General features: G+C 39.6%; 1 protein-coding gene across 1 annotated transcript in view; it reads right to left on the reverse strand.

Moving 5' to 3' along the window:
• The window catches only part of LOC112569476 (deleted in malignant brain tumors 1 protein-like), a 40,111-nt gene extending 24,514 nt beyond the window's left edge, over positions 1 to 15,597 (reverse strand). The window contains exons 1-7 of the mRNA XM_025247277.1: positions 15,419 to 15,597; positions 11,047 to 11,194; positions 10,496 to 10,668; positions 7,703 to 7,850; positions 6,828 to 7,000; positions 3,801 to 3,942; positions 274 to 446 (exon numbers count right to left, since the gene is read on the reverse strand). Coding sequence (XP_025103062.1) covers positions 274 to 446; positions 3,801 to 3,942; positions 6,828 to 7,000; positions 7,703 to 7,850; positions 10,496 to 10,668; positions 11,047 to 11,194; positions 15,419 to 15,476 — 1,015 coding nt within the window. The 5' untranslated portion in view covers positions 15,477 to 15,597. The remainder of the gene's footprint in view (positions 1 to 273; positions 447 to 3,800; positions 3,943 to 6,827; positions 7,001 to 7,702; positions 7,851 to 10,495; positions 10,669 to 11,046; positions 11,195 to 15,418) is intronic.
• Positions 15,598 to 16,312: the final 715 nt, after the last annotated feature.

Genomic DNA, 16,312 nt, shown 5'->3' on the forward strand with positions numbered 1-16,312 from the left:
TAACAATAAAATAATGATAATAATGGCAATAATAATGACGAAGATAATGACGATAGTACTGAAGACAATAACGACGATAATAATAATGCGACAAACATAAGGATAATAATAACATGCTATTTGTCTTAAACTCCCTGGAACGAACTTGATTTGTAAACTTTTTTTTAATCAAAGAACAGTACTTGTAAGCTAATAGAGCAGTTCTTAGCAACACCATACTCAACAAGTTAAATCAAATGATGAAGTAGCTGTAAATATCACTGGTCTGCTTACTAATGTTGCACGCGACGCCGACATCTTCCCAGTGTCTACAGTCGTGTCTGTAGAGCCCCAGGTGTTGACACTGCGCCAGGCTGGTTTCGTTCCCCACACACCGCAGGTCAGTGAACAGAATAGGACCAGAGCCTGGTCCGTACTTGGATGACCCCACGGCTACTGCTGTTGTGCTGTCCGACATTAGAAACGAACAGGAGAGGATATAAATATTGAAAATTAACAAACTCTTTACACTGAATACAGACTAAAGTTTGTAAACAGATGTATACAAGCTAACGCGCGCGGACACACACAACATTCTCAATTCCATCGCGGTCTGCACTTTCTTTCGTCTATATCTCTCCAACCTCCCCATACTGTTCTTCTAGATTGGCAGGTTGGATGTGGTTTTAGCACCGCACCTTGTGCACCCTTCATATATGTATATCAGCTTTTCTGGATTTGTTTCTACTGGTTATTCAATACACATCTTTGTTATCTTATTTGTGGTGGACATTTTGAAACCTTTATGTGTGAAAGCCTTTTACTTTTTTTAAGATTTAGCGTCGCAGTCTCTTTAACTTGCAAGTCTTTACTACCTTAATTTTTGTAAATCTTGATCTTCCACGTCAGCGACAGGAATGATGCGATATTTAGGCAATAAATTAAAACAATATTTATTACATTAGAACATAGAGTTTTGGAAAATGAGTGCATATTTTCAGAAAGGAAGTGCAGGACTTCAAGACATGCAGTTAAACATCTATCTATCTATCTATTCCTCTTCGTGCATCAGGTTGCACATAAGGCCTCAACCAGAGTCCGCCACCGATGTCGATCGGCTGAAACCCGCTCTAGGTGACCCCATGTCCAGCCCTTCCCTTCATCTCTTTCCACTGTTCTTCTCAAGTTCCTTTGGGCGGCTCTTTTTCTTCGCCATCTGGAGTCCATCGTAGGGACTCTGGAGAGGTCTGCTGTCTGCTGGCGGAGCACATGTCAATCCATCGCCAACGCCTTCGTTGAACCTGCGTGGTGATGGACTCGGTTTCAGTTCTTCGGTGGAGTTCTTCGTTGGTGATGGTGTTTGGCCAAAAGATGTTAAGTGATGCGCCTGAGGCATCTGTTTTGGAAGACGTCAAGCTTGTTACTGATGGTTTTGGTCATCTCCAAGATTCTGATCCCGTAAAGGAGGGTGCTGATCACATTTGACTTTGAAGATTCTCAGCTTGATCTTCTGGCTGATGTTTTTTGCCTTCCATGTGCTCCTGAGTGAGGTGAAGGCCTGGCTGGCTTTCGCCAGTCGGGCTCGAATCTCACATCTCCGCATCCCAGTGTTTGACATCTTTGGACCAAGATAGGAGAAAACTGTCAACTTCCTCAATCTCTTCTCCATTTAGTTTGATGCTGTCTTGGACTCTGGCGTTCACTCTCATACTTTTCATTTTCTTTGTGCTGACCTTCAAGCCAAGTTTCGAGCTGTTTCTGAGAAGGCCTTTGTTTTTTCCTGCATGTCTGGTGGCGGTGTGACAGCAGGCAATGTCGTCAGCAAAGTCTAAGTCTTCAAGCGCTGTTGTTGCTGTCACAGTCATGGTCATCTGATCCCTCTCCTCTCACTGTCGGAAGTCTTCATGATCCAGTTCCATGGCCAGGATGAAGAGGACGGCGACAGAATGCAGCCCTGCTTCACCCCGGGTATGACGTTGAAGGGTCTGTGAGCTCCGTGTCACAGACAACCTGGGATTTGAAATCGCTGTTACAGCATTGCAATGACCTGAACAAGTTTTGCAGGGACTCCGTACATGGCCTCAGGATCTTTCCATAAGGACTCGCGGTGGATGCTGTCAAAAGCCTTCCTCCAGGTCGATGAAATTGATGTACAGTGGGTGTTCCATTCGTTGCTCTGTTCCAGAATCTGTCGCAGAATGAAGATGTGTTCGGAGCAGGATCGCCCAGGGCGAAATCCTGCTTGCTGTTAAACATACCCGGACATTAACCTGAACTTTGCTGGTAAGTAAATACAAAACCTCTAACTTACAGGTAAGTGTGATGCATTTTACTAACCATCTAACTGCTGTTCACGACAAATATTAGTAACATTACAAAGGCATCCTCTGTAACACAGTCTTTTCTTTCCTCTGTCAAATCGTCGAGAATAATTTACACTGTAAACAATCTAGGTTATACAGCGAGTTAAGACTTCTCCTCTTCTTTCATGATTGTTGAACCTCACCCGATGTTTCAGTAAACCATAAAACACTTTACCTATATAACAGTATGTCCATTAGTAACAAGAATGCAGACGAACCCCAACTAAAAGACATTTCACGTTTCCCAAAGAGTGATTATCAAAAATTTGATTGTCCAGAAAAGCAGAAGCAAATTTGACTTCCATTTACAACCAAAGTATCGCAATTGTCTTGAAAATGTTCAGAACCGACAAAAACGACTGTGTAAGTAGTTTGTTTTACTTATAAACGAGGCATGTGTCACGGACCAGTCTGTGAGGGGCGGGAGGTTTTTGCCCCTGTCTTTTGTTTTCTTAGAGATTGTTGCCCTTGCCTTGCATTTAAGAGAGTGTTCATTGCGTCGCGGTTTCACGTCAGAACCCGACGTCATTTTATGACGTAATTTTAGTCTGAAGGAGAGTGAAAATTATTTGGAAGAGAGCAGACGGCTGTGAGCAGGGAAGAAAGGCGGACGTAAAGTGTGTGTGGTGTTCGCTTGGGATATTGTGTGTGTGTCGATCCCTGCAAGTTTATCTGTGGTGCCAGCGTTGGATCATGTGTTGATCCCCCGGAGTATATTTGTGGTGCCGGGAGTATATTTGTGGTGCCGGGAGTATATTTGTGGTGCCTTGGTCATGTGTTGACACCCAGGAGTATATATGTGGTGCCAGCTTTGGATCATGTGTTGATCCCCAGCAAATATATTTTGAGTCGTCTGTAGGTGTCTGCCGAGTCAGCACCTGTTATTAATAAGCATCGGAACGTGTATGTGGTTGCCTCTAATCGTTTGTGTGGGTGGATATCAGTCAAGTGTGAGTAACTAAGACTCTAATGAATTTATTCCAAAAACATACGACAGATTGAAGTATATTGAAATGGACATGTGTATGCCGTCTCAGTGACAGTAAGAGAACTGTTGGAGTTGCAGATCGCTGTGCGGAAGATCTACTGACTATATGTATATATTTAGTTAATGTTAATTGATTTAAAGTTTTCTTTGATTCCCGCGACAAATCTTTGTGTTATATGTTTGAAAGAACACGCAAGGGGACGCGTGCGTGTTGTGAGTCAAAGTGAGATCTAAAAAAAAAACAGCGTTCCTGAAAGCACGAACTGCCACTGGTTGAAACAGACTGTTCCTATTACATGCAATAGTGAACCTTAAATACTTTTACACCAAATACGCTCTACATTATCAGGCTGAGTTTTTTTATTTTTGTTTTGTTTCATGTTTGATGATAAGCCATTTGATTAAACGTGTAAATGAAGCAAAAAATCACTGTTATTTAAATTGAGTTAATTGCGGTAGACTACACCTACCTGTTGAATCCTAACATTCTGCAGGCTACCAAAGCTTCTTGCTGTCCAAAACCTCTATCACACACTGTGTACCAAGTTCCATCGTAAAAGATTTCCAGACGTCCCGCCTTCGCTGTGCCACCGACCACACGAGCTCTGAACTCTTGAGCAAAAATAGAAAATACAAATATGTTACATTAATAAATTAACTATATCTTTGTCGTAAATAAAGAGTAAAAACGCTGTGAAAAACTGTTATGTTGTATGATTATCAGTTGGTTACACATCTCTTTCTCTTTTGTAAGCTGGAATAGTAACATTGTGCTCTCCTCCTGTATGTACAAATATTTTATTGTTATCAAAGGTATAAAAAACATGTCTACTTGATAAAATATTGCACTAAGGTCTTTTTATGACAGGGAGCATCATTTTAAGACATCATCGTCAACATTGTCGTTGTCACTGATAAATCTTTAACTCATTATTGAGTTAGATTTAGTATTTATTACTGTAAAACCGCTCATTACCTATTTGAAGCTAGACGCACTAAGAAGCCAGGCTATGAAACTATAAGTAAATATCTACTCATTGCTTTCTTGTGAAAAAATGAAGACGAATGAAAGTCGAGGAAAGAAAAATAAACGTATACCACTTTATGAAAAAGTCGAAAAAGAAGGAATAAGAAATCTCAATGTTCAAAAAAACAAAAAACAAAAAAAACAAAAAAACAAAAAACCAAAAAACAAAAAAACAAAAAACAAAAACCATAGCATTAAGTTTAATGTCTGCAGCGAAGTAAGGATGGAAAAAACCTCACAGAATAGAAACTATCGGTACCAAGCAAAAACAAATAACTATTTAATTCTCATCCGTGGGAGAGAAAGTTCATGTAAGTACAAATTGTTGACAGGTCATACAGGTAAAGACTTCTGACAATAAAGGGATCATTTGGCCACAAAAGCAATAGTAACATGTTATACTAATTTATAACTCTGTACATCATAATGTATTTGGCTAATAAGAATACACATATATGTTTTGTCTGAGAAGACAAGATCGTAGACCGCAGTGTGCAGTTTCTTGTGTCGGTCAGTCAGACAGTCAGGGGAGCACTTGGATATAGTCGGCAGCTGACAGACTCAACCAGTGTCCGCCACCGATGTCAATCGGCTGAAACCCGCTGTAGGTGACCCCATGTCCAGCCCTTTCCTTTCATCTCCCTTTCCTCTGTTCTTCTCCAAGTTTCCTGTGGGCGACCTCGTTTCTTTCGGCCGTCTGGAGTCCATCGTAGGGCGACTGTGGAGAGGTCTGCTGTCTGCTGGCGGAGCACATGTCCAATCCATCGCCAACGCCTTCGTTGAACCTGCGTGGTGATGGACTCGGTTTCAGGTCTTCGGTGGAGTTCTTCGTTGGTGATGGTATTTGGCCAAAAGATGTTAAGTATGCGCCTGAGACATCTGTTTTGGAAGACGTCAAGCCTGTTACTGATTTTTTTGGTCATCTTCCATAATTGTGATCCGTAAAGGAGGGTGCTGATCACAGTTGACTGGAAGATTCTCAGCTTGATCTTCTTACTGATGTTTGTTGCCTTCCATGTGCTCCTGAGTGAGGCGAAGGCCTGGCTGGCTTTCGTCAGTCGGGCTCGAATCTCCACCTCCACATCCCCGGTTTTTGACATTTTGGACCCAAGATAGGTTAAACTGTCAACCTCCTCAATCTCTTCTCAATTTAGTTTGATGCTGTCTTGGACTCTGTCGTTCATTTTCATTCTGTTAGGTTCTTTTTTGAGTGCTGACCTTCAAGCCAAGGTTTCCAGCTGATTCTGAGAAGGCATTAATTTTTTTTCCTGCATCTTGGTGGCGTAAGAACATTAGGGCAATGTCATCAGCAAAGTCTAAGTCTTCCAGCGTTGTTGCTGCTGTCATTGTCATGGTCCATCTGATCCCTCTCTTTACACTGTTGGTGGAAGTCTTCATGATCCAGTCCATAGCCAGGATGAAGAGGAACGGCGACAGAAGTAGCCCTTCTTCACCCCAGTACTGACTTTGAAGGGGTCTGTGAGTTCCGTGTCACAGACAACCTGGGATTTGAAATCGCTGTACAGCATTGCAATGACCTGAACAAGTTTTGTAGGGACTCCGTAATGCCTTATGATCTTCCATAAGGACTCTCGGTGAATGCTGTCAAAAGCCTTCTCCAGGTCGATGAAATTGATGTAGAGCAGTGTGTTCCAATTGTTGCTCTGCTCCAAAATCTGTTGCAGAATGAAGATGTCCTCGGAGCAGGATCGCCCAGGACGAAATCCTGCTTGTTGTGGTCGGAGGTCTTTCTCAAGAGTTGTCGTCAGTTTTGACAAAGCAATCTTGCTGAAAACCTTGCTGTTGAGGGAAAGAGGTGTTATGCCTCTGCAATTATTGCAGTCTCGAAGATCTCCTTTCTTGGGTAATTTGAAGATGACGCCTGTGAGACCCCGGGGTGTGCTTGCCTAGCGAGCACTGTAAGAATAAGGTCCCTGCCATCCAGCCAGGCGTGTCGTAAGACGCGACTAAGGTGGACACCTCACCTAGAGGTAAATTAGGTTGTGGTAGGGCTAACAACCCGACCATGTAAAAAATAGATGTTACATAAACCAATACCACCACCAGCAGTCGAATAGTAAGGTAATGGCATGTTCAAACTGTTAATAGTCTAAAAGAAACAAATAGTTCATAAAGTAAAGGTAAAAACAGCAACCTATTATTTAGATTCATTAAGGAAATATGAATGTTTTAATTATTTAGAAACATACTAATGACTTTCTGATATAATTTTGTTCTTAAACAGTATATTGATAATAATAATAATGATGTTGAAAGAAAAAGGATAAAGGATAATGGACGATGGATTATATGTTCTTTGTCTTAAACACCCTGTAAGAGCTTTTTTTAGTCGTATTAATCAAAGAACAATAATTTAAAGCTAATAGAACAAATCTAAGCAACACTACTGATATTTTTAACAAGATAAATTAAATGCCGAAATGGCTGTAAATATTTCTGATCTGCTTACTAAAGTTGCACATGACGCCGACATCCTGCCAGTGTATACAGACGTTTATGTAGAGCCCCGGGTGTTTACACTGCGCCAGGCTGGTTTCGTTCCCCACACACTGCAGGTTATTGAACAGAATAGGACCAGAGCCTGCTCCGTACTTGGCTGACCCCACGGCTACTGCTGTTGTGCTGTACGACATCAGAAACAAATAGCAGACGATAAAAAGATTAAAAATAAACTTACTCTTTACACTGAATACAGGCTAAAGGTTGTAAACACATGTATACAAGCTCGCGCGCGGACACACACGAGGCATTAGTCACAGAGCAACCCTCAGTTTATTTCATGTGACCGTTGCTGTTTCTGTTGTTGTTGTTGCTGCTTTCGACTTTTCCCCTCTTGTTCAACATTGCATGAGTGTTTTCCTTCTCAATTCTATCGCGGCCTTCATTTCTATTTCGTCTACTTCTCTACAACCTCTGTATACTTGGCAGAGTTTCAGCACCGCACATGTAGCTTGTCTGCATGTGTTTCCACTGGTCACTTATGCCACATCTTTGTTATTTTATTCGTTGAGGACGCTTTAAAAACTTTTTGTGTGAAAGCATTTAACGTTTTTAAAGAGTCTGCGTCAAAGTCTCTTTCTAATTTGCAAACCTCGACTTCCTGAATTTTTGTTTTACGAGGCACAAACTGCCACTGGTTGAAAAAGACTCTTATCATCAAAGGCAATAGTGAGCCTTAAATACTTTTAAACTTAACACGCTTTAGATTATCAGGCTAAGCTTTTTTTTTTTGTTTCATGTTTAATGAGCCATTGGATCAAACTTGTAAAAGATACAAAAATAACTGTTATTTAAATTGTGTTTATTTCGTTAGACTACACCTACCTGTTGAATCCTAACATCCTGCAGGCTACCAAAGCTTCTTTCTGTCCAAAACCGTCATGACACACTGTGTTCCAAGTTCCATCGTAAAAGATTTCCAGACGTCCCGCCTCCGCTGTGCCACCAACCACACGAGCTTTTAACTGGTGAGCTATAATGGAAAATACAAATATGATATTTTAATAATGTCCTTATATCTTTGTCGCGTTGCATGATTTTCAGATGATTACATGTTTCTTCCTCTTTTCTTTACCTGTCAAGTAACATTGTCCTCGCCGTTTTATTATTATTATTAAAGTTTTGAAAAACATTTCTACCTGATAGACGTTTGCACTGAAGTCTTTTTATGAACATTAGCATCATCGTTAACATTGTCGTTGTCGCTTGATAAATCAGAAACTCATTATTGAGTTAGATTTTGTATTCATTGGTGTAAAACAGCTCATTACCTATCTGAAGCTAGTCGCACTAAGAAGAAGGCTATGAAACTATAAGTAAAAATCAACTTATTGCATAGTTACAAAAATCGAGGAGGAATGAAAGTCGAGGAATCAAAAATAAATGGATACCACATTATAAAGAACGGCGGAAGAATGGAAGAATAGGAATATTACATGTTAGAGAAACATAACATAACCTTGAGTTGAATATCTGCAACAAAGTAAGAATAAAAAAACACAGAAAAGAAACTATCGGTACCGAGTAAAACCAAACAACCATTCAATTCTTATCCGTGGGAGAGAAACCACATTTATGTTTATAGGTCTTGTGGGTACTGAACCTGACAGCAAACGGATTTCTTGGCCACAAAAGCAATAGTAACATGTTATACACGTTTCTAAATCTGTACATCATAATGTATTTGGCTGATAAGGCTACACACATATCCTTTGTCTGAGAAGACACAGACCACACAGACCGCAGTGTAGCAGTTTCTTGTGTTGGTCAGTCAGTCAGTCGTCCACCGGCCAGCAACTGTCGGAAGGGGGAGCACTTGGATAGAGTCGGCATCTGATAGGGTTACACCTTATTGTCTATAATGGTGTATAGTGAGCAGGTGGTTTACAGGACAGGTTCAGTCTTGATGTTCGTTAGCCATCTATTTCTGTGGCCACCGAGGTGACAAGGGTTTCCAATGTGCTTTAAGAAATAATCAGCCAGGTGTCATGCCGTGTCACATGACTAAAGAAGACCAGATGAAACTAGCAGACTGTTGAAAGCGGAGGTTCCTGGTGTCCTACAAGAGTTTAAATCGTACTTTGTATAAAGTCGTTTGTTCTATGTTCTCTGTATGAGATCCGAAGAAGCCTCCTTATGGACTTGCTCTCCAATGCATGGATTCTTAGACAAGAATCCACGTGTCACATCCGTAAAGAAGGATCAGAGCAACCAGAGATTATTACAGCTTGTACTTGCTATTCCAACTTATCGACTATGCCAAATCCAACCTAGCATAGCCATTACAACTAGTCCGAGTAATTCCATTTCATATACAATTGAACTGTTTGTCAGTTTGTTGTTGAGACCTTGCAGTTGTTTGTTAGTACCTGCTAACACATTATGTCGTCCGCAGAGCGTAGGCTACAGATTGTCTTTCAACAAATGTAAATGGAAGCCTGATGGTCGTGGAGTCATTTAATCACCAGTGATGAGGGTCGTTCTTTACGTGCACCTACTGTGGTGCGAAGGTAAACTTCGTTATTCTGCTAACGACCCCTCTGTGGTGATGCTGATACTGTTTTATGCTATTTTTATCATGACTTTACTAAAGTCGCTGATAAGTCTAATGGTTCTGTAATTCTGGCACTGTCTGCTGTTTCCTGCTTTACTTTAAGTGTGGACGGTAAATAGAAACTGAAAGCATTGCTTTTTCAGAGCTTTTGTTAATAAGATTTTTGAATTAAAAAAAATAATTAAGAGGATTTAATGGCAAAGAAAATGTAGGAGCTCGAAATTTACTACAACTTAATTTTCTTCATGTACATTTACATTGTTTGTCCCCTAGGAAAAAGTGACATCAGTAATGAACAAAGGAAACGCTTCTATTCAGACATTAGTCATTGAATATAATAACAAATGGAAGAGTAGTTAAAATACCATGGTCAACTTTTATTTAGTTCTTAAAGGAGAAAATCAAAATTCCAGGGTCACTACCACCAACAACAGTAGAATAGTGATGTAATGGCATGTCCACACTATTAATAGTCTAAAATAAAGGAAATAGTTCGTTACTTAAAAGTGAAGCAAGCAAGCTATTCTTTATTATTACCAAAGAATTCAGAATGTTTGATGATATAGAAACATATCAATAACTTTCTGATATAATTATTGTAATGTTTTGCAATGATGAAGAAGAAGAAGAAGAAGAAGAAGAAGAAGAAGAAGAAGAAGAAGAAGAAAGAAGAAAGAAGAAGGAAGAAGAAGAAAGAAGGAAGAAGAAGAGAAGAAGAAGAAGAAGAAGAAAGAAGAAGGAGAAGAAGGAAGAAGGAAGAAGAAGAAGAAGAAGAAAGAAGAAGAAAGAAGAAGAAAAGAAGAAAGAAGAAGAGAAGGAAGAAGGAAGAAGAAAGAAGAAGAAGGAAGAAGAAAGGAGAAAGAATAAAGAAGAAAGAAGAAAGAAGAAAGAAGGAAGAAGGAAGAAGAAAGAAGAAAGAAGAAAGAAGGAAGAAGAAGAAAGAAGGAAGAAGAAGAAGAAAAAGAAAAAGAAAAAGAAGATCAGTTCTTTGCAACACCGTGTTAAACTTTTAAACAAGATAAATTAAATGCTGAAGAAGCTGTAAATATTACTGGTCTACGTACTAATGTTGCACACGACACCGACATCCTGCCAGTGTTCACAGTTGTGTCTGTAGAGCCCCGGGTGTTGACACTGCGCCAGGCTGGTTTCGTTCCCCACACACTGCAGGTCACTGAACAGAATAGAACCAGAGCCTGCTCCGTACTTGTCTGACTTCATGGCTACTGCTGTTGTGCTGTCCGACATCAAAAAAGAAGATCAAAATGGAAATGTGGGTTAGGATGGAATGTTTTAATAACACACTTTTGAGGCACAAAAAAATGATTCTGCCTTTCTATTTACATCTACTCATGGTGAAAGGGGCTGTGTAAGTGGATTCTTTAATTTATAAACGAGACACGAACTGCCACTGGTTCCCATCAGAGGCAATAGTGACCCTGAAATACTTTTAAACTTAACACGATCTAGATTATCACGCTAAGCCTTTTTTTTGTTGTTGTTGTTGTTGTTTGTTTGCTTATTTCATGTTTAATGATGAGCCAGTGTAAAACGTGTAAAAGAAGCAAAAAGCACCATTATTTAAATTCTGTTTATTTCGTTGGACTACACATACCTGTTGAATCCTAACATTCTGCAGGCTACCAAAGCTTCTTCCTGTCCAAAATCCAGACGACACACTGTGTTCCAAGTTTCATTGTAAAAGATTTCCAGACGTCCCGCCTCCGCTGTGCCACCGACAACACGAGCTGTTAACTGTTGAGCTGACATTGAAAATATAAAATATTTTACTTTAATAAATTAACTATCAATTAACAGTCAGCTTTTCATTAGCCAAAAGCTCTCGAAAAGGGGAGCACATGGATAGAGTCGGCAGATTACATGGTTACAACTTATTGTCTATATTGGAGTAGAGTGAGCAGGTGGTTTACAAGACGAGCTCAGTCTTGACGTTTGTAAACCATCTATTTCTGTAGCGATCGAGGCGTTTACGGTTTCCAAGACGCTTTAAGATATATTCAGCAGGAGTTATTCCGGGTAATATGAAAAAAAGAAGACCAGCTTATACTGTTTCTTGACTGTTCAAAGTGGAGGTTGCTGGTATCCCACAAGAATGATAATCGTCCGTCGTATAAAGTAGCTGGTTCTATGTACTATGTTCTATGTTCTCGGTATGAGATCCGGAGAGGCTTCCCTTTGTACTTGCTGTCCAATGCTTCGATTCTTAAAGAAGAGACAGACATTATTACAACTTGTACTTGATATTCAATCTTATCGGCATTGCCAAACCAAACCTAGCATACCCATTACTACAATTTAGTCTAATTCCAATTCATATATACAGTGTTCCTTCGCTAATTCGCGGTTTTTTTGAGTGAAGCATCGATCGTTACTTCCGCGCTGGGAATTATCGTTCTACAAAGTACAATAGATATTTCAACAGCAAAAAGACGACAACTTTAGCTATACATGTATTAGAAGCCCATCAGGAAGTGGACGAAGTCTTGCAAACTGGTTTGACTTTGCAACGGCTCACCGACCTCTTCAATGTGACTAAGGAACTGCAGGAACGATCACAAGAATGGGACGATAACATGGTTCGGTCTGTTACATTTTGCAACATGGTTGACGACATCATGGCCCCCTACAAGGTGCTGTTCAATGAGAAAAAGAAGCAACGACGGCAACTGCCGATAACGATGTTTTTTAGGCCTCGTCTATAACAGCCATCAATTCCTGCTGCTACACCTTCAGAAACCACGGAAGAGATGAAAGAGGTGCCCAAGAAAACGGCAACGCTGTCTGAAGAGGTGTAAACATTCGTGATGAGTGCAGTTATAATTTTTTACACTTTAGTGTTATTGTACTGTATTAATACCAAGATTAATATATTTCTTTGCACTAAAATGATATTGTTTTACATGTATATATTATTATTGCATGTATGTCCCTAATTCGGGGAAATTCGTTTATCGCGGCTGGTCTTGGAACCTATCCCCCGCGATAAACGAGGGAACACTGTACATTTGAACTATTTGTCAGTTTGTTGGTTCGACCTTGCAGTTGTTTGTTAATGCCTGCTAACAGATTATGTCGTCTGTAGACTGAAAATAGGCTTTCAACCAATTGAAAAGTAAGTATGATGGTCGGACATTTAATCACGGTGATGAGGGGCGTTCTTGATGTACACCTACTGTGGTGCAAAGGTAAACTCCCGTTATTCTGCTACCAGCTCCTCGGTGGTAGTACTGAGCTTTTTGTGTTACCTTGAGCATGACCTTGCTTTGGTGGCTGGTAAAGCTGATGGTTCTGTAATTCTGGCATTGTTTGCTGTTTCCTGCTTTTATGTGGGAGACAATTTCTTGCTTTTCCAGACAACAACAGTGAGAACCTTTTTAGTTTTTTTCCCGTCTGGCTTCAGAAGCTTAGCTGACTCATTATAAACGTTTGGCGACTTTCCTTCCATCAGACTTAGTAGAGACCTTTTGACCCCTTGCCAAATAACTGGTACTTCTGCAGGTTAACTGTTTCTAGTCTACTTGTTTTGAAGGGTGTTAGTGGAAATTATGTACAAATAGTACACGAATAGATGCAGTCACTAGTTGTACCTCTCCCCGAAAAACGAACTAGAAAAGAATCCAAGAACTACAAAGCCATAAGAATTATCAGCTACTTTTCCAACGTCTTGCTAAAGGTCATACTGAATGGCATGAACACCACAGAATAACAAGGTACATGTCTATAACAGACCATAACAGCCTACATTTCTTTAGACTACGTAAGAGCACAGCTAAGCAGATATTCAGATGTCACATTCTCATAGGAAAGCGTCTCAAGGTGGACCTCTATCACAACTTCATTGACTTTAAATAAGCACTTGAGAGACTAGCAAGAAGGGGCTATGCCATGTCATGTATGAATTCAGCATCAAAGACAGCCTCGTTCTAGTCATTTAAACGTCCAGATACAAACCTAATAAAACTATAATGCACACATAATGGCTACAGTCAGTTCTTTAGGTTATCCAGGTCACACAGGTAATGTTAGGCATATAGTCTAGCAAAACTCGTGGACTTTCAGGAGGCTATGAGCAGGGAGTAGGGTCCTCTATAAAATAAATCCGCAAACCAATATTTCAAGAAACAATCTTTGTGTATGGTTTTAACCTGTCATTGCAGCTTCTATAATATAATTCATGTCGGTGTTTTAGTGGGCGCTTTAAAGTTGTCAGTCCAATTGTGTAAGTAGTTGTGTACCATGTGTAGGACGATGTGTTTACACCAATCAAGATTTACCACCTAAAAGACATGCGTGGAATTATACTATTAGCTATAATTACTTATTCCTCCGAAATAAAAGTTTCTCTTCTGTTAACACATTTTAAGTTCTTCAGTTATCAGGTCAAGCTGAGTAACTAGTTTGTGTAAACATAATTGATGACGTGGACTTAAGGACACGAGCTTTGCCTACTAAGGAATATTGCAAAATGTCCACGGGAGACTAAAGCAAAGTACCACGTGCTTTAGATACTTTGCTTCAGGTTGATACGTTTCGTGGACAGAAATGTAAACATCAAAACATTGTGTAAAGATTTGGAGAAGCGTCGATACCGAGTAAAGTAGATATGTGTCTATAGTATCTTAGTATTTTTGGACTATAAGGCTAAGAAAAAAGAAATGTGGTATCAGTATAGTGAATAATTGGAATTGTTAAATAATAATTAGTATTTTTGAATGTGCATTAAAGATTACATTTTTTCGTTTATCGTTTATTTGTATTGAGTACTATAGCATTCTTTGTTCTAATGCAATTTGAACCGGGCATGCAAGAAAAAGATTTATTCGTGTTGTTACAACAACAACAACAACAATAACAACAACAACAACAACAACAACAGCAAAATTGCGCAAATAACTGTCTGTTTTGTCTGCGCATGGAATACTTTTTTATATTCCTGTAACTAAACTTGCATTCATTTTGTTACTCTAGTTGTGTTTTACTTCTGCACCCAGTCGCGTGTGATAATTTTGATAGCGACATTAATATCATCCACAACAAGGGTGTAGAAAAAAGCGTCGACGAGTCCACAGCCAGAAAAAAACCTTAAGCAATCAAAAGGACCTTCTTCACAGTATTATGATAAACCTTCTGTAAATTAGGTGACCTATAATAATAATATAGTAATCATCATAATAATGTCATAATAGCGATAATAATAACGATAATAATAACAATAACAATAATAATGATGCAAAATTTTTAAAGCGCATATTCCCACTCCTAAGGAGCATGGTCATAGGGCCGAGGAACAAGAACTAAACATAAACAGACTCAAGGGAAATGAACACAAATAGCATATGAACTATATAAATTAAGCAACGGCACTAATGTTAATAAAAACAAGAACAGAAAATACAGAGGAACCAAATAACAAGAGCAAGAGCTGAAAGTAACATGATATAACAAAATTAGGGGTGTGAAAAAGGACTAGCATTATGGGAAATGTTGTTAGGAGTAATGTTTATGGAATAGTGAGTAGGTGGTGGATATGGAAAGCAAGACAGTTCTATTCTTTTGCTGCACAGTAACTAAAACTCCTGTGGCCATATTTTGTTGTTCTGGTGACAGGAAGAGTAAGGAGACAATCATTAGACGACGAGCGGAGCTGTTAGCTGGGATGTAAGGGAAGAGAAGGTAAAGAAATAATGACAGGTGCCAGCAGTGACATTAAATTATCAGTGATGCAAAGAATGGCCGCTGCCGTAAAAGGAAGTATGAGCGACACTTGTGGCAGATAAACATAGTAATAATTGTCATCGACCTTTCGTATCTTCTAAAGAGAAAACTTTGTAAACTATATCCATAAACTATATGACATATATTGTCATAAAACGCTTACTAATCTCGCCAGAGGGACCTTTCACTACACACCAGTAGAGAGCTTGATATCCTAGACAAACTATTTAAGTAGTATGATGACTACTCACCCAGGCTTGGCACCAACAGCAGGTACATGAGGTAAGTAGTGACCACCCTGTACCTCATGATGCTCGTTGACTCTGGTGATGAAGACTTACAATGATGGTGTGTCTGTGACTGACAAGACACTGGACGTCGACCGCAGCGCCGCAACTTTACATACAGCGACCAGGATGTGAAGGTCCGCGAGCAGCGATTGGCTGACCTGTCACGTGCCTGGCTGTGATAGGTCGGCTCTGTTTTATCTTTTTTTATGCCTGTCTCTCTCTCTTAGCCTGAGGACGTGCATTTCTTTCTTAAAGGCATCACTGAGCCCTAGGCAAAGTACAGCTTTATTGAAAGACAAAGCAAATAAAAAAAAATTTCGGTATAGTCTTGTTTGTATGATTATCGCTAGTAAAAACAGCAGTTGTAGTTTACTTTCAGAGGAAGATTTCATCGTTAATCATTCCTACAGAGGAAGTGCAATACAGTTCTTACGCAAATTAAAATCAGTTTTCTACTGGGAAAAGCTTAGCAACTAAGCATACTCATGATTAAGTTATATACAAGAGAAATATTTCTACTAAATTATTTTGTGAGAATAAGACAAACATACTCATACAATGAAGAGTTCATGGCAATCAGAAGACTTTCTAAAATGTTTTTGTTTGTCCCGTAAATATTATTTACTTCATACATACGTTTGCAGTTTTTGTTCAGAGGTATGGTGTATGGTGTATGTGCTGGTCATCTGACACTTTTGGAGCCGATTTGTGATCGTTAGAAATAAAACCTTTATGAAACCTCAACCAGTCTCCCTCTCTGTTTTTGCCTCTGTTCACTAATGACACACAGCCAGCGCTCGCTGTACCCAGGAGAGGCTTCAAGCACCAAGAACAAACGACTGTAGCCGGCGGAAT

The sequence above is a fragment of the Pomacea canaliculata genome, linkage group LG7 (genome assembly GCF_003073045.1).
Source record: "Pomacea canaliculata isolate SZHN2017 linkage group LG7, ASM307304v1, whole genome shotgun sequence".
In the NCBI taxonomy this organism is placed as follows: Eukaryota; Metazoa; Mollusca; class Gastropoda; order Architaenioglossa; family Ampullariidae; genus Pomacea; species Pomacea canaliculata.